Source organism: Rattus norvegicus, chromosome 19 (assembly GCF_036323735.1).
Source record: "Rattus norvegicus strain BN/NHsdMcwi chromosome 19, GRCr8, whole genome shotgun sequence".
Classification (NCBI taxonomy): Eukaryota; Metazoa; Chordata; class Mammalia; order Rodentia; family Muridae; genus Rattus; species Rattus norvegicus.
Genome location: NC_086037.1, coordinates 67437900 through 67460778, shown reverse-complemented (window position 1 = coordinate 67460778; position 22879 = coordinate 67437900). Strand labels below are relative to the sequence as shown.

The 22879-nt window shown below is 55.2% G+C and overlaps 3 protein-coding genes across 9 annotated transcripts in view; 2 read left to right on the top strand and 1 right to left on the bottom strand.

Annotated features, from left to right (window-relative positions):
* Positions 1-7659, top strand: part of Piezo1 (piezo-type mechanosensitive ion channel component 1) — a 62228-nt gene extending 54569 nt beyond the window's left edge. For 4 of the 6 annotated variants that reach the window (XM_008772627.4, XM_008772626.4, XM_039097875.2 and 1 more), the window contains 20 exons: positions 411-504; positions 575-631; positions 718-890; positions 1023-1129; positions 1280-1486; positions 1677-1935; positions 2002-2190; positions 2311-2623; positions 2975-3110; positions 3197-3344; positions 3615-3829; positions 3951-4109; positions 4195-4342; positions 5769-5957; positions 6032-6124; positions 6215-6387; positions 6453-6575; positions 6649-6728; positions 6812-7028; positions 7103-7641. In XM_008772627.4, the coding sequence (XP_008770849.1) occupies positions 411-504; positions 575-631; positions 718-890; positions 1023-1129; positions 1280-1486; positions 1677-1935; positions 2002-2190; positions 2311-2623; positions 2975-3110; positions 3197-3344; positions 3615-3829; positions 3951-4109; positions 4195-4342; positions 5769-5957; positions 6032-6124; positions 6215-6387; positions 6453-6575; positions 6649-6728; positions 6812-7028; positions 7103-7352 (3330 nt within the window). In that variant the 3' untranslated portion in view covers positions 7353-7641. 6 annotated transcript variants of the gene reach the window in all.
* Positions 7610-13017, bottom strand: Ctu2 (cytosolic thiouridylase subunit 2). 2 transcript variants are annotated; one of them, NM_001037094.1, is made up of 15 exons: positions 12758-12837; positions 12489-12563; positions 12100-12178; positions 11862-11921; positions 10863-10923; positions 10437-10546; positions 10046-10332; positions 9834-9969; positions 9508-9639; positions 9011-9102; positions 8356-8459; positions 8136-8274; positions 7969-8035; positions 7837-7895; positions 7610-7766 (listed from the first exon to the last, which is right to left on the bottom strand). In NM_001037094.1, the coding sequence occupies exons 1-15, from the start codon at positions 12823-12825 to the stop codon at positions 7649-7651; spliced, it is 1587 nt and encodes a 528-aa protein (NP_001032171.1). In that variant the 5' UTR covers positions 12826-12837; the 3' UTR covers positions 7610-7648. The 2 variants fall into 2 exon arrangements, 1 of the variants encoding a protein (NP_001032171.1); XR_005496643.2 differs by lacking the exons at positions 7610-7766; positions 7837-7895 and having other exon boundaries at positions 8136-8227; positions 12758-13017.
* On the top strand, positions 12965-22805 carry Rnf166 (ring finger protein 166). The gene is made up of 6 exons (NM_001002279.1): positions 12965-13170; positions 18603-18759; positions 20276-20388; positions 20655-20769; positions 20916-21023; positions 21750-22805. Exons 1-6 carry the CDS (start codon positions 13016-13018, stop codon positions 21813-21815), a joined length of 714 nt encoding a protein of 237 aa, NP_001002279.1. The 5' UTR covers positions 12965-13015; the 3' UTR covers positions 21816-22805.
* Positions 22806-22879: the final 74 nt, after the last annotated feature.

The window sequence follows — 22879 nt, the reverse complement described above, 5'->3', positions numbered from 1 at the left end:
GGCAGCTAGAGAAACAGGCTGCGGTGTGAGGCTCACCAATTGCTCCTCTGCTCTTACACCTTCCTCCTTACCTGATGGGCTCTATGACTGCCACCAGCTCTAAGAGAAAGGCCACATGTGCTCACTGGAAACTGCTATCGCGGGACCAGGAGAGGCCTTGTCTGTCTTTGAGGCCCTGGCACTGGTCATGCCAGGTAGCTACATGTCCATCTCTGGAGTCCATTTCCAGAGAGGGCTTGGAGAACTGAAGCCCCACAGACAGACAGAGAGCAGGCTCTGGTTCCTGGCCGGCCATATCTGGTACACGGCTGGCTCTCCATCATCTTCCTTGGGAGGGGACCATGATGCCAGGCTGAATGGATGTCTGGTCTAGAGGTGCCAGACTCCTAACCAAGAAATCTGGCTGGCAGATGGCATACCAGGCATGGGTAACCAACGCCCAGACAGTGCTAAGGCAGCGTCGTGAACAGGCACGGCGGGATCGGGCAGAACAGCTGGCTTCTGGTGAGTTGTACCTGGGGGTTCCGGGAGGAAAGGTATAGGACTGCCTGATACTAATTACGTCTGTGGCCAGGAGGCGACTTGAGTCCTGAGGTGGAGCCGGTAGACGTCCCAGAGAATGAGATGGCAGGTGTGTGGGCTTGCTGGGAAGGGGGCAGAGGGTTGAGGGCTCCTGTGGCTAGCCAGCCCTCCAGCACTGTCCTGCCCTCTCTGCAGGCCGTAGCCATGTGATGCAGCGCGTGCTGAGTACCATGCAGTTCCTGTGGGTGCTGGGCCAGGCCACAGTGGACGGGCTGACGCGCTGGTTGCGTACGTTCACGAAGGACCACCGCACCATGAGTGATGTGCTGTGTGCAGAGCGTTACCTGCTCACCCAGGAGCTTCTTCGGGTAAGCGCCCCTCGGGCCGAGCCCCTCCTATACCTCATCAAGGCCACATCCCTAACTGCAGCCCGCTGGGCACATGTGGGACAGAGCTGGGCCAATCCCAGGGGCCTGAGAGCTTCTCCATCCTCCCTGCAGGGTGGAGAGGTACACCGAGGGGTACTGGACCAGCTTTACGTGAGCGAAGATGAGATCGCACTGTCAGGTCCTGTGGAGAACCGTGATGGACCCAGCACAGCCTCTAGGTCAGTGCAGGGTTTGGGGTGAGTCAGGTGTCCCCATTTCTGCTTGTCCCTGGAGGAGCCATCGAGGAACAGCATTGTTCTGTCTCAGTTACTCCTGTCCTCCCGGCACCAGTCCTCCAAACTTTCTCTCTGTAACCTTTTCTCCCACAGCGGGCTGGGAGCTGAAGAGCCTTTGAGTAGCATGACAGACGACACCGGCAGCCCCCTTAGCACTGGCTACAACACTCGCAGTGGTAGTGAGGAGATTATCACCGACACTGGGGGCCTCCAGGCTGGGACCTCCCTGCACGGCTCCCAAGAGCTTCTAGCCAATGCTCGTACCCGGATGCGCACAGCCAGTGAGCTGCTGCTGGACAGGTGGGACGGGGTTAGGCTGTGTGCAGGTTTCCAAGGGAATTCTCCTGAGTAGGAAAAAGCTGGTGAGGGAGGAGGGAACAGGCTAGGCCCAGGCCTGTGGGATCAGAGTCTGTCTGTTGCCCTGGCTCTGGGGTGAGCCTCTATACCCCAGGGGTGCTCTTGTCCCCAAACTCCTGTGGTCCCGTGGCAGGCGCCTGCGTATCCCTGAGCTGGAGGAGGCCGAGCAGTTTGAGGCACAGCAGGGCCGGACGCTGCGGCTGCTCAGAGCCATGTACCAGTGTGTGGCGGCCCACTCAGAGCTTCTCTGTTACTTCATCATCATCCTTAACCACATGGTGACAGCCTCGGCTGCCTCCCTGGTGCTGCCTGTGCTTGTGTTCCTCTGGGCCATGCTGACCATCCCGAGGCCTAGCAAGCGCTTCTGGATGACAGCTATCGTCTTCACTGAGGTGGGTTAGCAGCTTGTAGGGTAGGGGCTGGGCCACATGATCCATGCTGAGTGCCCTGTCCTGCAGGTCATGGTGGTCACCAAATACTTGTTCCAGTTTGGCTTCTTCCCCTGGAACAGCTACATAGTGCTTCGACGCTACGAGAACAAGCCCTACTTCCCTCCGCGCATCCTGGGCCTCGAGAAAACGGACAGCTATATCAAGTACGACCTGGTGCAACTCATGGCCCTCTTCTTCCACCGCTCGCAGTTACTGGTGAGCAGGCCCGCCAGTGCAGGGGTGGCAGCGCTGCAACTCCAGGCATTGAGCCTGATCACCCAGTCTGGTCTAAGCATGACCTGGGTCAGGCTCCTCACCAACCTGTGTTCTCCGTAGTGCTATGGCCTCTGGGACCATGAGGAGGATGGTGTCCCCAAGGACCATTGCAGGAGTAGCGAAAAGGACCAAGAAGCTGAGGAAGAGTCAGAGGCTAAGCTGGAATCGCAGCCTGAGACGGGCACTGGGCATCCTGAGGAGCCCGTGTTGACTGGTACCCCCAAGGACCACATCCAAGGGAAAGGAAGTGTTAGGTCCAAGGATGAGATCCAAGATCCCCCAGAGGACCTTAAGCCCCAGCACAGGAGACACATCAGCATACGCTTCAGGAGGAGGAAGGAGACTCAAGGACCCAAAGGAGCAGCAGTCGTGGGTGAGAGCCCAGGCTAGATCCCTGCCAAGTTCCTGGGAGGGGAGGGGACACAGATGACCCCCTCAGTTGGAGATGGCCAACCCAGCACATGGACAACCCATTGGGAAGCACACAACCGCTCAGTGCTTTCCCTGTATCCGTCCTTGGAGTTGTTCCTACACGCAGGATGGGTATCTATGGGCTGAAGTCTCAAGGCCACCCCAAGAGAGGTCACTGAGGTAGTTGCCCCTCACTGGTGACTGTGGGGAGTTTTCTGTGCTGTCCACGGAATGGGGTGAAGTCAGCCTGTTGGATCGGACACCCAGTCCCTGATAGGCTCAATGGCACTTCCCTGGATATACGTACCCACAGAGGCTGAGCACGAGGAGGGAGAGGAAGGAAGAGAAGCTGCAGGGAGAAAGAGGCTGCGTCGCCCTCGAGAAGGGTTGAAGATTCGGGAGAAAATGAAGGCAGCTGGACGCCGGCTGCAGAGCTTCTGTCTGTCACTGTGAGTGGCCTGGCTAGGAGTGATAGGGGCGTTGGGGCAAGAAGGCAGTCCCTGGCTCTATACCTTCTGAGGCTGTCCGTCCCCAGGGCCCAGAGCTTTTACCAACCCCTGCGGCGTTTCTTCCATGACATTCTGCACACCAAGTACCGAGCGGCCACCGACGTCTATGCCCTCATGTTCCTGGCTGACATTGTCGACATTGTCGTCATCATCTTCGGTTTTTGGGCTTTTGGGGTGAGTTGACTTGGGACCCCAGAGTGGACGGCCGGCACTCCGGGTCTTTGGAGTGCATGGGCTTAGAACCCCGAGGTGTGGGGGCTAGAGAGATGGCTCAGTGGTTAAGAGCACTGACTGCTCTTCCAAAGGTCCTGAGTTCGATTCCCAGCAACCACATGGTAGCTCACAACCATCTATAAATAAAGTAAATAATTTAAAAAAAAAAAAAAAAAGAACCCCGAGGTGTCCTGCGGCTCAAATCTCCCCAACCTGTGCCCTCTACTACAGAAGCACTCCGCGGCCACGGACATTGCATCCTCACTGTCAGATGACCAGGTGCCACAGGCCTTCCTGTTCATGCTGCTGGTCCAGTTCGGCACCATGGTCATAGACCGCGCCCTCTACCTGCGTAAGACTGTACTGGGCAAGCTGGCCTTTCAGGTGGTCCTGGTGGTGGCCATTCACCTCTGGATGTTTTTCATCTTACCGGCTGTCACCGAGAGGTGGGTGATGTGGGGCACTGCACGCTGGGACCTCAGCCTGTCCTGAGGTACCGTATTCTCTGGGTTGGCCTCCGGAATTGCCATGTTTGCCTTCCCTGACGCCCTGTCGTGTCCCATTCAGGATGTTCAGACAGAACGCGGTGGCCCAGCTGTGGTACTTCGTGAAGTGCATTTACTTTGCCCTGTCCGCCTACCAGATCCGCTGTGGCTACCCCACCCGTATCTTGGGCAACTTCCTCACCAAGAAGTACAATCATCTAAACCTCTTCCTTTTCCAGGGGTGAGTGTGGTCTACCTAGGGATCGTGAAGAACAGTCAGAAGCCATTGCAGGCTGTCCCTGCTGATGGAATCCTGGCCTTGGCAGGTTCCGTCTAGTGCCATTCCTGGTGGAGCTGCGGGCCGTCATGGACTGGGTATGGACTGACACCACGCTGTCCCTGTCCAACTGGATGTGTGTGGAAGACATCTATGCCAACATCTTTATCATCAAGTGCAGCCGAGAGACAGAGAAGGTGCCAGGGCAGAGGGCGGATGGGCACTGCTTGGGAATTCACGGTCTACATGTGCAGCAGCTCAGAGAAGGGAGCTTTCTAGCCCTCCTGGGGACAGCTGCAGTGGTTCTGTTGGGCAGTAAGGGACAGTGGACTGGGCCATTGGGTTTGGGCTGTTTGTTACCAGACTGTTTCATGGTTAGAATATACAGAGTATATGTGCTCAGCACTGCAGTCAGCTTTAGGCTGTCACCTAATGTCCTCTTTATGACTCTCCATTTTCCCTCTCCACCCCTGGAGAACCATTTCGTACCAGGCTTCCTCACCTCAGCAGCGCCCCTCCACCTAGCAGTGCTCCCAAGGTTCTTCCTTGTGGCAGGTCAATACACCTCTTTAGAGCCACGTATCCTGTGCAGTGCAGAACCCGGCATGTCTGCCACTCTTCTGTGGACGGATTGCTGCCATTCTCACTGTGTCTCCCTACACACGGCACGTGTGAGCTCACCATCCAATCATTTCAAACTGTTGTGTGAGGTGGCTGCAGGCCTGTCACCAGCAGGCAGAGGTTTCAATGTCTGATGGTTCCTGTGCCTGAGAAACAATGCTCAGATCACACCCTGCACGTACTCAGGCCATCGGTTCCGTCTGAAAGATTTGTCTCTGTGTGTGTGTGTGTGCATGTGTGTGTGTTTGTATGTGTTTGTGTGTGCTTGTGTGTATGTGTGCTTGTGTGTATGTGTGTGTATCTGTTTGCGGGTATATGTGTTTGCGGGTGTGTTTGTGTGTATGTGTGTGCTTGTATGTGTGTGTGCTCGTGTGTGTGTGCTTGTGTGCACATGTATGTGTGTGCTTGTATGTGCGTGTATGTGTATGTATGTGTTTGTGCGTGCGTGCACGCATTTGCGTGTGTGCTTATGTGTGTGTGTTTGTATGTGTATGTGTGTGTTTGTTCGTGCACGTGTGTGTTTGCGTGTGGGCTTGTGTGTATGTGCGTGTGTGTGCGTGTGTGGTGTGTGTGTGTATATGTCAACACACGCAGGTGCCCACAGAAGAGGGCATCAGATGCCTCGGAGCTGGAGGTACAGGCAACTGTAATCCACCAACTTGAGTTCTGGAAACTGAACTCTGGTCTTCTAGCAGAGCAGACACACGATCACTTCTAAAATGACATCTTTAAAGTGTCTTCCTTTTCTTGCTCACTTCTGGTCTCCCCAAGTGTCCTGGCCATGTCTATGGTTGTCACACCAAGCTCTCTGCTCCAACGCCCCCATGTGCTGCTGTGTAAAGAATAGGCTCCCTCTCTTTGTGAGTGTGGCGAGTAGCTAGCGCCCCAGCTGACCCCACTGACGGTCATTTCGGGGTGTTAGTCCTATTCGGTGACACCAGGTTGAGCCTTAGAGCCTGTGGCTAAGCAGGGATGGGAAGGTAACCAGTGTCTCCCTTCCAGAAATACCCCCAGCCCAAGGGACAGAAGAAGAAGAAAATCGTCAAGTATGGCATGGGAGGTCTCATCATCCTCTTCCTCATTGCCATCATCTGGTTCCCTCTGCTCTTCATGTCACTGATCCGCTCTGTGGTTGGTGTCGTCAACCAGCCCATTGATGTCACTGTTACCCTCAAGTTAGGTGGCTACGAGGTGAGTAGCGGGCCAGCAGCCTGCCCAGTCCTCTCAGCCTGTGGGGCTCGTGCTGACTGTGCTTTCATCCCCAGCCACTGTTCACCATGAGCGCCCAGCAGCCATCCATAGTGCCATTCACTCCCGAGGACTATGAGGAGCTGTCCCAGCAGTTTGACCCCTACCCAGTGAGTGACCTGCACTGGACCCACTTGGTGTGAGGTGGGCTGGCAGGGGAAAGGAGGCCTGCTGCTCCTAACTGAGCGTGTCCCACACAGCTAGCCATGCAGTTCATTAGCCAGTACAGTCCTGAGGACATCGTCACTGCACAGATTGAGGGCAGCTCGGGGGCCCTGTGGCGCATCAGCCCGCCCAGCCGGGCCCAGATGAAGCACGAGCTGTACAACGGCACAGCCGACATCACACTGCGCTTCACCTGGAATTTCCAAAGGTGGGTCCTGTCCTTATGGGGGGCTGGGGGATGCCCCATGCCGCCTAACACTGCCTGCTCCCCAGGGACCTGGCCAAGGGCGGCTCTGTGGAGTATACCAACGAGAAGCACACCTTGGAGCTGGCCCCCAACAGTACGGCACGAAGGCAGCTGGCCCAACTGCTCGAGGGCAGACCTGACCAGTCAGTGTGAGTGGAGGCCACTGAGGGGCATGTGGGCAGGAGGGCTAAGATGTCCCTGACTTGCTGACTCCTCCCACAGGGTCATTCCCCACCTCTTCCCCAAGTACATTCGTGCACCCAATGGGCCTGAAGCCAATCCTGTGAAGCAACTGCAGCCAGGTGGGTGTGGGAGCGGGGTGCTGGGGACACAGCCCAGGCCGGGGATGGGCTATAGCCCGATTCTAATGCCCCACTCGACTCAGACGAGGAAGAGGACTACCTTGGTGTGCGTATCCAGCTGCGGAGAGAGCAAGTGGGCACAGGAACCTCTGGGGAGCAAGCAGGCACAAAGGCCTCCGACTTCCTCGAGTGGTGGGTGATTGAGCTGCAGGACTGCCAGGCCGAGTGCAACCTGCTGCCCATGGTCATCTTCAGTGACAAGGTCAGCCCGCCTAGCCTGGGCTTCCTGGCCGGCTACGGGTGAGTACCGCAGAGGGATCTCCTGTAGCCCCAGGGCAGCTGAGTGGGCTTGGCTCACACGCCTCTCCTGACAGGATTGTGGGGCTCTACGTCTCTATCGTGCTGGTCGTTGGCAAGTTTGTGCGGGGCTTCTTCAGTGATATCTCACACTCCATCATGTTCGAGGAGCTGCCGTGCGTGGACCGCATCCTCAAGCTGTGCCAGGACATCTTCTTGGTACGGGAGACCCGAGAGCTGGAGCTGGAGGAGGAACTCTATGCCAAGCTCATATTCCTGTACCGATCACCAGAGACCATGATCAAGTGGACGCGTGAGAAGGAGTAGGAGCCCAGCCCCTGGGCACCGGGAATGAAGGAGCTGCCCCAGGGCAGCACGGCCACCAGGGCTGGCAGAGTGTCTGCCTGAGGCCGCGAGCTGTGACACGTCCTGGCCTACGTCAACCCTGATGATGCTGCTGTCAAAGGGACGCTCTGTCCCTACCTGTTGCGTCCCTGCCAGTTGGGCTGGAGGCCCAGTGTAGCCCAGGGCTAGACACACTGGGTCCGGGGGCCTGGCTATCCCTTCCCACAAGTACTGTAGGGTTTTCTAAGTAAAACATTTTTATTTATACAAATGGACGGTCATAGCCCAATCCCTTTGTCCTCAGCTTCTTGCTTCATGGCTTCACATGGCTCAGCTCTGTCTTCCTCTTCCTCCTCCTCAATCAGATATTCCTGGATTTCCTCAGAGACGGAGCCCCTATGGGAGAGTGCAGTGAGAACCAGTCCTACTGGTATCCCCAGAGGTCTCCCCAAAGAGCAGGCATTACCTCTGGCTGCGGAGTTGAGCCTCAGTCAGGACGTAGGGTGGCAATGGGTCCAGGGAGGGCTACAAGAGATGGAGTGTGAGAAACCATGGGACCATGGGCATAGGTCCCAAGGACAGATGGACAGTCACTCACCAGGTCCTTCATGTTCACCCGGCAGCTGTAACATAACTGCTCTATGATGCAGGCCCATGCATCCTCCCTGTGGAAGCAGAACTGGACTGTGTACCTGGTCTCAAATGCAATCAGTCTTCCTGCTCCCTCCCCACAGCCCACGGGGCGGGACACAGGCAGGGCCTCACCTCCTGCCGACTGCCCTGTGGCAGCTCTGGGTCTGACCCTCCCCTGCACCACAGCAGGGCCGGGTAGGCGTCCCAGCCTCAGCAGTCAGCATCTGGGAGAGATGTGAGGAGGACTGAGCCCCAAAGGCCGTGGCACTGTCTGCAACAGAGAGGGGCTGAGGGGACCCTGGGGCAGCCAGTTAACCACCCCACACAAAATCCAAGAAGGCCCTGCACGCACCAGCATTGTCAACGTCTAAGGCACACATGCAGAGGAGGCAGTTGGGGCCTGAGGGGCCAGTGGCACAGCCCTCCCGGGGAGCTTTGACCAACTTCTCACTTGTCCTGTGGGCAGGTATGTAGGCAAACAGGGAGGGGGAACAATAAGCAGCAGCAGCTAAAATACCCCCAGGGTATACACACCTGTACACAGGGCTACACATCACCCCCCAGGGTGCACACACACCTGTACACAGGGTACACATCACCCCCCCAGGGTGCACACACACCTGTACACAGGGTACACATCACCCCCGAGGGTGCACACACACCTGTACACAGGGCTACACATCACCCCCGAGGGTGCACACACACCTGTACACAGGGCTACACATCACCCCCCAGGGTGCACACACACCTGTACACAGGGTACACATCACCCCCCCCAGGGTGCACACACACCTGTACACAGGGTACACATCACCCCCCCCAGGGTGCACACACACCTGTACACAGGGTACACATCACCCCCGAGGGTGCACACACACCTGTACACAGGGCTACACATCACCCCTCAGAGTACACACACACCTGTACACAGGGCTACACATCACCCCTCAGAGTACACACACACCTGTACACAGGGCTACACATCACCCCTCAGAGTACACACACACCTGTACACGGTGCTGACCGTAGAGGGAAAGAGAGTCTGCAGCTTCAAGATAAAGGCCTCCATCAGCCGGTGGATACTAGCCTTTTCTGGAGCCTAGGAACAATCAGATGGGGATTTCAGAAGGACCCAGGGGACCTAAAACAAGTACCATAGGCTTCACATGGCCAGCACAGGACTCACACAGTGTCACCTTGCCACCTTTCACCTCAGGGACAGACCCTCCTCCCTCCAAGCCACTTCTTTAGCCAGCCTGCTCTTCCAGGATGCAGGTCATGCTTGAAGGAGCCCTGGGAATATGGACACTGCTGTTGACCTTCTCAGAGGCTGAGTGGTGGGTACTAAGGTCACAGAGAACCAGCTAGGTCCTCAGGGCCATCCCTTGGGGAGGAAGGGATGAAGCTGCCTGGTGGGGATTGGAGGCCCTGAAGATGCACTGGGGGTTTCTGAGGCTGTGGGAGAGGCTGTCCCACCAGCCCATGTAGTTCTCCGAAGGCCCACCTTGGTATCAATGGCTGGTGTGAAGACAGAGGGGACACCAAACAGGCGGTTGTAGAAGGCCACTTCCTTCAGCGTGTGGTCCCGCATGGGCCTCACCAATACCACATCCCCATGCCGCTCATCTGAGAAGCCCTGGGAGCAGACACCATGTGCTGGATCAGATCCTAGCAGTGGGGCCTCCTACTGCCACCACCATCTGTGCCTGGGTCGCATGCCTCTCCATTTGGGAAACCCCAGGATAACCCAAAGGTGCCTTCAGATGGAGGAGGCCAAAGAGTCAGGGGACTCTGACCTTTAGACTGGCCTAGCCTTTAGACCCTGCATACCGTGTCCCAAGCGAGGAAGGCGCCTCTCCCCAGGGCCAGGTTGGTCATAAGCTTGATGGCCAAACGGGTGCAGCTCTCCCCTGTCATCACCTTGCGGTAGCCATGGCTTCGGGCCACGTGCACAGTCAGATGGGTCCTGGCATGGGGTGAATTACAGGAGCTGGAGGCCCTCCCATGAGCCGGGCAGGGCTAGCGGCAGTGCGTGCACTCACCTTAGGGTCTGCAGAAGCTCCTCTTTGGCTGTGAGTGTCTTTATGGACTTGAACAACCTAGACAAGGCCTCAGTCTGAGCATCTTTGGGGTGCCCAACCGTGCCTGAGGGTTCCTGGCTGTGGGATGGACGCAGCTGACCCTGTCCCTGAGCCGGGCTGGCGCAGGCCTCCGTCCCTAGCACATGTTGCTGCTGCAGGAAGCTGTCCACAGCTGCCTTGTAGGCCTCCTCTGTCCCTGCTGGCTCCTGGGAAGCACGGCGCAGCACTGATGGCGGCAGGCTGAACACCTTCCCAACGACAGAAGGGACACTGAGTCCACGGTCCCTGGAGCCTCATGGGTATTCTCTCCAAGGCCACCACAGGACCATTTATCAGGGGCAGACCCGCCTACCTCTTCCAAGGCAACCACATGAAATGGGAAACCAGTGTTCCCTAAGATCCGCTTCACCTCAGCCAATGTCTTCACTCTGTCCTCTAAGCTCTGGCCACAGGCTGCCCCCTCTGTCAGGTGGGAAGCATGGAGGTTTCAGGGAGGAAACCCTGATGGGACAGGCTGAGGGGTCAGTGCCACACATAAAAGTCCCACCCGGGCCCACCCTGTAAGAACAAGATTAGCCTTTTCTTTGGAGTGTTTTCACACAGGCTCCCCTCACAGCTAAAGAAACTCCTAGTCTTCTTGCCCCAAAGATGAGATCTAAGATCACCTTCTTCAACCCTGGGCCCTTCAATACAATTGGGAAGGCACCTCTGTCCCCAGTCTGTCCCCTGGAAAGTCTGTGGAGTACACCCACTGCTGGGGACTGAGGACCACACATACCATCAACATAGATAACTCCTGGCACAAAGCGAAGCCGTTTTGCAGAATCCTGACTCAGGCCCTAGAAGGGAAGTGTCAGGATTTAGCTCTGGCCAAAAGCACTTCTCTGGACCTCAGACTCTCCAGGCAGTGGACCAAACTGCCTAGGTCTTCTCTCCTCACAGGGGTGTGTGGGTAGGGCCTAGTCTTCCTTCCTGCATGTTCTATCTGGATCAGAAACTTCACAACTCCCCCAACCCCCAGCCTGTCTCTGACACCCAAGCAGCTTGAGATATGGCTGAGCCATGAGGGTGCTTTACCATCTGCTGGGTACCCCAGAACACTCGGAAAGTGTTTTGGAACATAAGAACAGAGGTTACAATATGTGGAGAGCAGGGGCAGAGTCTCCCAAGAGTAATGGCGTCAGACACTGAAAAATGGCTTCACAGTGATCTCTCACCTCCATGTGTAGGTCTAGGGGATCAGCAGGTGTGACAAAAGCCATACAAGTACCACACAGGTCATACATACTGGAGCAGCACTGCCACTGCCACCCACCCTACTAAGGCAGCCTCTCCACTGGCCCCTCTAACTGGTACCCCACAGAGAGAGAGCATGTAGGTCCCTCTTCTGTGCGGGGTCCCTCAAGGAAACCCTGTATACCCTCTGCAGGTTCAGATATTATCAACTCGAGTCCCCGTCCCATCTGCCTCACTCCCTTCTACCTAGGCTGCTTCTCCCTTTGTTTTTGGCAAACACGTCTCTCCGTTCAGTCATGACTGGCCAGACTTTGAAACCATGTTCTAACAAATAAAACTAAAGAATGATGTAGCCTGGGACCTTGCATTGGGCTTCTGCGTCGCATGCCTGCTGAATACACATGGGACATCCTAAAGGTGTCCCAGCTGGGGTTGGGGATGCTGTCTAGTGTCAACCAAGAACTTGGGAGTACAGGCTGAGGAAGGAGGCCCCTGCTAATTCAATCCAGAAGCCTAGGCCCACAAGACGGTGCAGATGTACCTCAAGGACTTGCCAGACCATGGAGCTAGACGAAGGACCCCCAGACCACGACAAGAGCACCTGGGGGTGAGGAGAGAGCATCAGCAAGGACATGTACCTTCAACATGAGCATGTCTGGTCCATTTCGTGGACACCCCCAGACACCAAGAATACCCTCAAAGTCCAGAGGCTAGCTGAAGAGAGGAACTTAAAGGGAGACAGCAGGGCTGACAGCCAAGTGCCCAGGCCCTGCATGTACCTTCTCGCCGGGAAAGATGACTCGGTTCTTCCCAAGCATGGCTCTGAACTTGTGGACATAGAATGCCTTGAAACAATCCCTGTAACAGAAGCAAAGGGAGGCTGGCTGTACCTGCCCAAGGGATTGTGGGATTCTGTTTGACAGGGTCTCTCTGTAGCCCAAGCCGGCCTCAAATCGGAGGTAATTCTCCTGTCATGGAATCTGTAGTGTTCAGTGGACAGGTGTGAGCCGAGTTTAGATGACAAGGGTCGTTACCAATGGTCCCCAAAACTACTTACGGTGAGGGTCAATGGGACAAGCACATGCAAAGTAACAAAGTATGAAGTTACAAGGAAAAGGTGAGCCGGGAAAGGAGAGTGGGGTGGGGGCTGTGTGTGCCAAGATCTCACCTGCAGAAGGCATCTCCCGCTCGTATCACCACCACCGGTAGGCCTTCTGCGCACTTCACACATTTCTGCTCCCGGCTTTGAGAGAATAAGAACATACATGGCGGATTCTCACACCACTGAGGGCTTGGGGGAGTCAGGCCTGACCTGACCGGGGAAGCGCCAGGCTTACTCGCCAGGGGCTAGGTTTAGTTCTAGCTCCCTGGAACTCTGGTCGGTGGCTGCGAGGGCCGAAGGGAACTGTCCCGGACCTGGTGGTGAAAAGCTCTTACCTCGGCCGCGGCACGGGCGGAGGCTCCCGCTGCGCCGGTCCCGCGTAATCCTCACCGGCCTGACACATGGAGGGGCTGGGACAGACTGCAGTAGTGGAGAGCCGGCGCGTCGAGATGACGTCACGAAAAGCGGGCGCTGTAGTGACGCAATACGGGGCTGAGCGGTGACGCCAGCGCGGCGCCGTCGCGGCAGTGACGCCAGTCTGCCGGCCTGGATAGGGGGCGGCGGCGGCGGCGGCGGCGGCGGCCTGCCCCGGCATGGCGATGTTCCGCAGCTTGGTGGCCTCCGCGCAGCAACGGCAGCCACCGGCTGGGCCCGCGGGCGGTGACAGCGGCCTGGAGGCTCAGTTCAGCTGTCCTATCTGCCTGGAGGTGTACCATCGGCCAGTGGCCATCGGCAGCTGCGGCCACACGTGAGCGCGCGCGCGCCGGGAGCCCGCGGGAGGGGGGTCCGGGCCGGGGTCGTGACTGGCGGCCAAACGGGGACGTGGGGGAAGCAGTCCCTGCCCCTACCCACCGACCGCACGCGCGCCCTGCACCCGCCCCGGCCCCGCGCGTTGCCAACGGCCGCCGGCTGTTTCGAGGGCCGTGGACGCGGCCGCTGCGCCGAGCGCGGGGGTCCGGGCTTGCAGAGATCGGGCGGGCCGTTATAAATAAACGACTTGTGGCTTTTGCAACCCACTCTATGCACCCCATGTCTGCTCGTTTTGACTGTTGAGGAAATGAGTTCCCTAAAGTTAGGGGAGGGACTCGTTTGGAGCCTGTTGTTTTGTTTTGATGGATTTGGCCTATTCTGAACGTGAAGCTTCCAGGCAGCAGGGCCTAAAGGAACCAAACAAGCGCTTCTTTAGGTGCCCAGCTGAGCCAAGACCTCCCCCAATCTGGCTCCTCCTCCTCCTGTGTTTCGGGAGCAGAAACTTGAGGATGTGACTCTAAACGGGAGCGAGCAGTGCTCAGGGCCTTCACAGCCCCAGCCTAGTTGGGAGGGAGCCAAGATAAAATGTCTGCTTCATGACCTCCCCACAGTACAGCTCTTGAGATTAGCAGATGGAGAAAGGACAGGAGGACTTCTCAGCAGAGGGCCAGGCTGCTGAGGTGATGGGGCTCTCCGCTGCTTGGGGCTGGACAAAGTGCACCCAGATTGGTGGGAGGCATTTTGCAAACAAGAGGCAGCTGATTTTGGAGGCTCTAACGCAGAGGGAACTGGAACTGTTTTGGTGGGCGTGTGCCTGCTAGTCATACAGGGAGGTGGCAGAGACCTTGTCTTCATCCAGAGCTGCCTTCACTTTTCCCTGCCCCCGGTGTCAGACTGAACAGAAGACTCACTCGATCCCTCTGGAGGGTTCTACTAGGTTGTTTTGTAAGAACACAGCCAGCTCCTGCTCACTCTAATGCTACTGTGACATTCTAGCAGGAAGCCGTAGATCAGGACCCTTTTTTTTTTGTATGCATGCACGGGTGGGCGTTTTATGGTGTGTTCTGTGAGGTGTCGTTTTTTTAACAAGACCCTTCACTCTGTGCACATGGGCCACTGCATTCTTTGGTTCTCTAGTATTCACCTGTCAGTGTCTATTGTCCTGGCAAGGTAGAACACAGGATTGCACCTTTCCTGTGAACCCGTTCCCATCAATCCCTCTGCAGGCTTTTGTCCAGACAACTTCCCCATGGGAAGGTGGTCCTGCTTTCTTTGCTGGTTCCATTTCCCCAGCTGTTCAATCCTACCTTTAATTTGCAGTGTCTTTTGGTGCAGCCTATAAGTGTGAGTGTTAAGCTTTTACGTCACCTTTTAAAATTTCACCGATTCCTCCTGTCTTTGAGCCACCTGACCAGAAGCTGTTTCCTTCTTGAGATTTTCTTGTGAGTAGAACCCTGCAGAATTGCTGCCCTGGACCTGGACAGGAGAGGAAGTGGGGAGGCTCTGAGCCTGCAGATACAGGCAAGAGGCCTGCCAGTGGGGCCACTGTAGAGGCGTGCTCAAGGAACTATTCCAAGGCCACAGAGGAACTGGGCAGAGGATGAGTGCAATCTTGAGACTTCACAAGGCAACTTTGAGGGGACTGGCTACCTTGAGGGTGTCTGAATGTTTGCCTATCCAAGAACACAGGAAGGGGCAATACAATTGGTGGCTCTCTCCCACACTCATGCCCTTGGTTGCTTCACTGCCTGTCACCAGCCTCTGTAGATGCAGGCAAGAATGCTCTGTGGGAGAAGTGTGGTCTGGAAACCAGGCCAAGAGCTGTGCCCAGTGTTTCGTTCTACTTCCTCTTGGGGAGAGTCAGGGTGTAACAAGCAATGTCCTTGAGACCTCCCTGCATTCTTAGAGGAGAAAGCACCTTCCTCTCTGTCAGCGCCAGCATCTTTGAAGGCCTGCTCTTCTGGAACACTTCCTCTTTGCCACTGTGGCTTTTTTCTCCCTGTGGGTTTCCTTGAGGTAGAATTCAGTGCTGCATAGTTTGTCCATGCAGAGTGTGGACACCGGTGGCTCCTACCTGTAAGTTGGTAGCACTCCTAGTATTCAAAGACTGAGGGCAGACAGTAATGAATTCAAGGCCCAGCATAGGCCACAGAGTGATTAGTGTTTTTAGAGTTTTTGTGTTTTGTTTATGGGTATTTTGCCTGCATGTCTGCATCGTGTATGCACTGCCCCTGAAGGCCAGAGATGGTGTTGGATCACCTTGGGACTGTGGCTACAGACAGGTGATAGCTATCATGTGGGTGCTGGGGATCAACCCAACAGCCTCTGCAAGAGCAGTTAGCGTTCTTAGCCAGTGAGTCACTGAGCCGTCTCCAGCCTCATGTCTCAAAGTTTTCAGAAACTGTAGAATCCATTGGTTTCTCTCCGGCTCAGTCACACACTCTTCAGCGCCATTTAGAACATTCCCCACCCCCAAAAGAAGCCACTCTTCCCAGTGCTGGCATCTGCTCACCAGCTGTGTCTCTCTGGATTGGCCCATGCTGCACATTTCGTATAAATGGTACTGGGATTCCAAGGCTGGGTCTGTGGCTACTGGTGCCATCTCCCCTGCTCTGCGAGGGTGAGGTAGGAGACAGAGCCACCCTGACTGCAGAAAAGCGCTGCCGCGGCCTTCCTGCGCACCTGCTCAGTGTCAGGGCTCAGGCTGATCTTGCTTCTCGGCTCGGTTAAACAGGACTTGCCAGGAAAGTGGTTCCGTCAAGAACAGGAACCTTTGACACTGCCTAGTGAGCCATCTTCCTCACTGCTGCAAAGAGGACATTTTCTTGAGATCTCAAAATGCCAGAAAGGACACTGGCTGAGTCACCTGCAAATTCAGGGACATTGTGACTTCTCTTCTGACCAATGTGGTTCCTCACCCTGACCCCGCAGGCTGCAGAAAAGGTTCAGGAGAAGTAAAACTGCACACTGTCTTCTCATAGCCACTTCCTTCAGTCTTGGAGGTTGCCATCTTTCTGGAGGCTGAATCACTTCCCCTCCTCCTACCAGGGGCTGTTAATGAGCAGAGGAGAGCATAACCAGTGCAGAGGTCACCTCTTAAAACCGAGTTTCCACATTAGACCTAGAATCTTCACCACGGGGCCCATATCAATGAACTCAGCCTGATCCAGTTTTATGTTCCTTCCACCATTGTCCCACACCCTTAAAATCCATTCCCATACATTCCCCAGACTTCTGCTTAATGAATTAGCAAACTCAGTAAGCTCTATAGCAGTGTGGCTCATGTCCTCAGGGACTACACTTTTTACCTCCTGTCTAGGAAGGAGCCTGCTAGCCTTAAGTCTGGTTATGGGTCTAGAGGTACCTGTTGGTGGGCACTGAGGAACATGAATGCTGTCTCGCCTGGCATTTACTTAAGTCACTGCTGGCTTAGCAAGCAGTGAGCAATTAGTCTCTTCAATCAGAGGTGGAAGAAGCAACATTTCAGGCCGTCAGGGGTGGGAGTCCATCTGCAGAGGGTGGAGAGCCTTCCTCAGGAGAGTGAGACCTTTGAGGATCCGAGGCTTTAACGTTCTCCGCTTCAATACCTCCCCCTCCCCATCTTCATCCCAAGTTCCAGGATTCCATTCATCACCAGCCTATGCCCACATAGACTGTGTTTGTTGTAATTTAGCCAACTTTATGAGGTTCAGTTTTCTTCAACATGTGCTCTGGCTGCTGGAAGAAGGTTCTCTCCATGGCGACCTGGAACCTTTACACTCTGTTCCCTTTTGGAGCTGGTCAGCTTTGTCCTTCTCCATTGTTTCCTTTACCATGTTCTGGGTGCTAGAGGTCAGCTAACCGCACAGCTCATTCTTTCGCTTTTTATCTGGGGATGCGAGGAGCAGCCAGCCAGCAGCATCATTCTCTTTGGTTTTTATATCCAGAGTCACCAAATCCATTGCCTCTCACAGTTGGTGAACAAGAATAATCCAATCCATTCTTCAGTTTATAAAATAGTTCACACTATGGGCTTTCAGTGCTCTATATGAGCTCCCAGGAGCGGCTCTAATAACTGTAGGTGCTGGCAAATTGAAAGGTCTATTTCAGATACTTAAAAATCCATCCTGAGAGATGGCTCAATGGTTAAGAGCACAGCCTGCTCTTCCAGAGGTCCTAAGTTCAATTCCCAGCAACTACATGGTGGCTCACAGCCATCTGTGATGGGATCCAATGCCCTCTTCTGGTGACTGAAGACAGCTGCAGTGTACTTATATGTAATAAATGAATCTTTAGTGGCGCACACCTTTAAACCTAGCACTCAGAAGGCAGAGGCAAGTAGCTCTGTGAATTCCAGGACAGTCAAGGCTACACAGAGAATCCATGTCTCAATATCAATCTGTCCTTATTCTCCTCCTCTTGCTTTAGAGACAGTTCTGACACCAACATCTGTGTTAGCAGTGTTATCTAGAGAAGCAGAAGTTAATAGAATGAATGTATAGATGGGGTTGATTTACTAGAATGGCTTACAAGCCACAGTCCAGCTGGTCTAACAGTGGCTGTCCACAATGGATGGTCCGAGAATCCAATACTTGTTCAGTCTGTAGCGACAGATGTCTCAGCTAGCCTTCACTATACTCCAGAATCCCAAAACAGTCGGCTCTCGAGCAAGTGAAGGAATGGACTGGCCAGTGAGAGCGAGGGCAAGCAGGCAGTGAGAGCAAGCTTCCTCCTCTGTCCTTTACATTGGCTGCCTGCAGAAGGGGTGGCCAGATTAAAGGTGCATCTTCCCGCCTCAGAGATCTGGATTAGAAGTGGATCTTCCAACTTCAAATAATTTCATTAGGAAAAATCCCTCACAGGTGTGCCCAGCCATTTGGTTTTAGTTAATTCCAGGTGTAGCCAAGAACAGCCATCAGCGTGCACAATTACACTCCTTTCCTATCTGTTCCCCACTGGTGTGCAGCTGAATGGGGACACCACAAACACCCGTCAGGCTGTGGGTAGGCAAAGACAACTCATTCTGCTAGCATCTGGGAGCATGCCAGCAAGGGATTGCACAGACCCTCTCTGTCCTTTAGAACCCTGGCCCTGGCCAGCAGCTCTGACCATCTGGTAAACCAGGACTCCAGGCCTGGCATTTTCTTCTCTACGGTTGTCAGTGATTTACTCCCTGGCCCCCTGGACTGATACCTTAACCACTAAGGTTCTTGTCAATCACCACACGATCAGGAGACTTTCAGGAAAGAGCCCACATCCTGCTCTTTCTAGGGGTGCAGGTGGCAGGGCAAAGGTACTGCTGGGGGGACAGCTCACCTCCTAGCTGTGTCCAGCTGGGGGTGGGTGGGGGTGGGATATGAACACAAGAATGTCTGCAGAAGTATCAGTAGCAACCGGGGACCGCTGTTTATACTGGATGGAGGAGTAGCCTCAGGTCCATGTCACCTGCAGGTTCTGCGGGGAGTGCCTCCAGCCATGTCTGCAGGTGCCGTCCCCTCTGTGCCCGCTCTGCCGTCTGCCCTTCGACCCCAAGAAAGTGGACAAAGCCACCCATGTAGAGAAGCAGCTCTCATCTTACAAAGCACCCTGTCGGGGTTGCAACAAGAAGGTACCGGCCCTGCTCAGGTTTCCTCAGGCTGGGGTGGGTGGGGCTCTGGGTGGGGCAACTTCCGACAACAGGTTCCACTGTCCTGTAGAGGAACTGGGTGCATGGGTTCACACCCCTTTCCTCCTGAACCACATCTGCTCCAGTGTGAAGCCACTTACCTCAGAGCCCAGAGCTCTAAGGGAGCAATGATGTCAAAGCTGCCTGACTCAGGCTCGACCGACGGCACTGTGGCAGATGCAGACTGTGCACTCAGGCTGTGGCAAATCTGGCGGAAGCTGAGATAATTCTTGGGGCTTTGAGGTGGAAGGTGCACCCAGACAACGACAGGGCCTTTTGCCCCTTGCCTTTAGCCCCTTGCACCTGGTGCCTTCGTGTCTGTCCTGAGCAGAGTGGCCTGGGCACTATTCACTGTGTCTTCTCACAAGGTCCTGCTCCCTGTGATGGGCTCACAGTCCCCGGAACCCGCTCCATCCCACCTTCTTCCTTTGTCCCTAGGAAATAAGCAGCCGTGAGCACACTGCAGCTTTGTCTCAGACATCCCTGTGTCTAGTTAATAAACTGCGACCGTGTTAACCTGTCCCAATGTCCCGAAGGTCACCAGGCAGATGAACTGGAGTGACCTTGGGCTGAGTCAGCTGCTGTGGCCCCCTTGGTGCTTGGGTGCCCGAGTTAGACTTCCCCAGGGAGATTTGAGGACAGAATCCTGTCAGTGAAAATGTGAAGGGTCTGCACACCTCACCTGAACACCTCACGTGTATGATCTGTCTCCGGAGAAATTCCCTACATGGAAACCCAGCTGTCACAGGTGACTTCAGGAGGGCCTTCTTGGACCCTACTAGTCTTAGGCTCAAACTCTGGCTGCTGAGGACATGTGCTGTACCCACCGCCAAGGGCAGTGTACTGACATGAGCTCTTTCCTCGGTCTTGTGGAGTGTCTACCCTGGCCTTGATGTGTAAGGGTCAGGACCTGTGTCCACCCCTCAGGGGACATGAAGCGATGGCTTCTTTTCTCTCTTCAGGGTTACTCATGAGCCCATGCTGGGGTGAGGCTCTAAGGCAAGGGATTCATGCCTTCAGGCCAGGCTGCGCCCTTGGCCAGCTCTCTCTGGCATGGTTGTGTTGACTTAATAGGACTAGCTCGGTGGTAAGGTCCTTTTTTCCTAATAAGCACTAATCCTGTCCACTCATGGGGATAGCAGGCCTTTCTAGGGACTCAGCATGGGGCCTACTAGTCCTGTCCTAAGGGGCTAGTGGCTTACAACTGTTCTACACAGCTAGCTACCCTAAGGGCTACAGATACTGCTGTGTCTGTCTGTGTGGCTCTGAAGAAAGCCATGTACCTTCATGTGTTATCTCTTCCTCGCCAGGGTCCCTTCCAGAAGCCCCAGCTGTAGGCTGCTCCTCAGAAGCTCTGCATGCTCTAAGAGCAGAAGGGGCGGGTCTTAGGCCTTCTGGTCATGCTGGCTCTGCTGCCTGAGGTCATAACCTGTGCAGCTCTGCTTCTCCTATCTCACAGGTGACACTGGCAAAGATGAGAGCCCACATCTCCTCCTGCCTGAAGGTCCAGGAGCAGATGGCTAACTGCCCCAAGTTCGTCCCTGTGGTGCCCACATCCCAGCCCATCCCCAGGTAGGCAAACCCAGGGTGGGGACCCAAGATGGGCACCCAGAGCAAGGGTTCTGCCTAGGCCAAGGGGCACAGAGTCACCTCCCCTCCGCTGTGGTGTGGGGCAAAGGAGAGGACAGGAGTTTCCTTACTCGACATAGACAGATTGTTCTCCCTTGGGCTGCAGGGGAGGGGTCAGCACCTGCCTGTCTACAGAGGGGAGGGTAAGTTTTGAAAGAAGCCAGGGTGGCTTCTTAGCCCCAGGCACACTCAGTGTCCTCCCACCCTAGCAATATCCCCAACCGGTCTACCTTCGCTTGTCCCTACTGTGGAGCCCGCAATCTGGATCAGCAGGAGCTGGTGAAGCACTGCGTGGAAAGTCACCGTAGCGACCCCAACCGTGTGGTGAGCATTGGCAGCATAAATAGGGCTTCTGCCTGAGGGAAGCCGAGTCTGGGTAATGGGAGGGTGCTCTGCATGCCGTCCTATGAGTGGGGCCGGCAAGCAGGCAGGAGAGGGCCGCTCCCTACTACCCCCAACTTCTTTTCTAGGTATGCCCCATCTGCTCAGCAATGCCCTGGGGGGACCCCAGCTACAAAAGCGCCAACTTCCTGCAGCACCTGCTGCACCGGCACAAGTTCTCCTACGACACCTTTGTGGTAGGTGTCTCCTGCTGAGCCACAGCCAAGCCAAGGTTCAGGGGCCACTCGGGCCTGCATGAGGCTAGCTGCTGGCTCCCTCGGTGCCGCCCCAGGCCTCCTGTGGCGTCACCTTAGTTCTATAGCAGCTGCACAGACTGAGTCCCTGGTAAGGTGTCTCCTTCAAGGTGACTGAAGGGAAGCTGGAAGGATTTTCTCAGGAGCACCTGCCTACTCCTAACTAGGTCAGAAACCCCCACCCCCATCTCATCACCTCCTGCAGCCTCTAGCCAAGTAGGTTTGGCTGGCCTTCTTCCTAGTCCCCAAGGCTGGAGATCTTGTGGTCCTGACTAAACCATCTCAGAAAACCCAGTTCTTGTCTAAGCTTGACAACTTGAGCTCAATCCCTGGTACACATATGACGAATGAGAAAGTCCTCTGTCATGCCCACACTTGGCCCACATGTCTGTACGTACTCACCGAACACCTAAGCTGTAGAAAGAAAGATTCTCACCATCTGAAGGGGAAAGCTATTCATGCACCCACGCCTCATGGTCAGAAACCTGCAGAGCGCTGGCCTGCACACATGATCCAAGGCTACCTTTGGGAACCCCCATAAGAAATGGAGAGGCATGCAGTGAGGAGGTGTGGGACACAGGTGACAGTGGGTGCTTGGGTGGACTGGCCTGGGAAGTCTGTCTTTTGGAGCCACCTGCTCCTCCCACATGCATCTCTGCTTGTTCCCAGGACTACAGCATCGACGAAGAAGCTGCCTTCCAGGCCGCCCTGGCTCTGTCCCTCTCTGAGAACTGAGGCACAGCCTAGCCACCTGCCTTGTCTGGGGCAGAAGACACACTCCAGCCTCAAGGGATAGGGCCGTTGCCCTTCTGCCCTGGCACCTGCACAGGAGCGCACCTCACCGGGCCAAGTGGAATTTTCCACAAGGAGAGCTGGTCTCAGAACCCCCAGGGCTGGGATCCTGGCTAGCTGGCCCCTTGTCATCAAGCAGGGCCACTGGGTCCTGGCCAGCAGCAGTACTGGGTCCTCGGTGCTTCAAGGGGCAGGTGCTGGCTGCTGGGTTAGAGCCGTTGTCTGCCTTTCCCAGCCTTGATGTCTGTGTGTGGAAAAGGATAAGGTGCCCTAAGCTGCCAGCCCACCCGGTCCCTAGCTTCGCTTCCACCGTGAGCATTTGGTACTGGCTTTTGTGATATTTAGGAACCCTGCGTTTTTCTATCTTATCCTGTGTGATAATCTTTTCACATTTTCTAGAGCAAAGACAAAGCAGTTACTCTTCTATCGCAATACCTGTGTTTGACTAGGCAGAGCAGTATTTTTATGGAGCATTTACAAAGTTATATTTTTTAAAAAAAATCAAAAATAAACACTTGTGGGATCAGTTTAGAGGGAGGAGTATGGGTGTAGCCAGGACTTCATTAGTGTGACAGGTGGAATCCCCAAGCCATGTGCTTTCTGAGGAGGTGGCCCAAGTCTGCTGTGTGGTTTTTTGGTTGTTTTGTTTTTTTGATGATGACCCAGAAGAAATCCTAGCATCCCAGCCAATTGTTGTGGCTGCTCTCAGCAGACATAGGACAGCCCAGGTAGAATGGAGCCGTTCTGTCCCCTGTCACCTGCCAGAGCCAACCACAGATGGGGACTTCCCTCACCAGTGGTGGAGCCCTTGAGGACCAGAGAGACCTGCTTGGTGGCAGGTCAGGCCAGAAAACATTTGTCAGATCTTGTTCTGTTCATGGCATAAGTTGCTGTCTTTTCAAAAGAGTTTAAATAAAGTGTTTCCCAGCACCCACAGGAGCCTTGGTCCTGGGTTTTACTACACCAGTGTCGGTGTGAGCAGGGCTGCTGGGGTCCTCAGCTTCTAG

Bases quoted from the DNA above. Each gene is read 5' to 3' on its own strand.
- Ctu2 (NM_001037094.1), bottom strand. From the start codon at position 12,825: ATGTGTCAGGCCGGTGAGGATTACGCGGGACCGGCGCAGCGGGAGCCT. The intron at 11,922-12,099 runs GTACATGCAGGG...CCTCACCCCCAG, and splicing joins TCATCTTTCCCGGCGAGAAG to GTGCTCTTGTCGTGGTCTGG. The intron at 10,333-10,436 runs GTAGGCGGGTCT...GTCGTTGGGAAG, and splicing joins ATGTGGTTGCCTTGGAAGAG to GTGTTCAGCCTGCCGCCATC.
- Rnf166 (NM_001002279.1), top strand. From the start codon at position 13,016: ATGGCGATGTTCCGCAGCTTGGTGGCCTCCGCGCAGCAACGGCAGCCA. The intron at 13,171-18,602 runs GTGAGCGCGCGC...TGTCACCTGCAG, and splicing joins ATCGGCAGCTGCGGCCACAC to GTTCTGCGGGGAGTGCCTCC. The intron at 20,770-20,915 runs GTGAGCATTGGC...CTTCTTTTCTAG, and splicing joins GTAGCGACCCCAACCGTGTG to GTATGCCCCATCTGCTCAGC.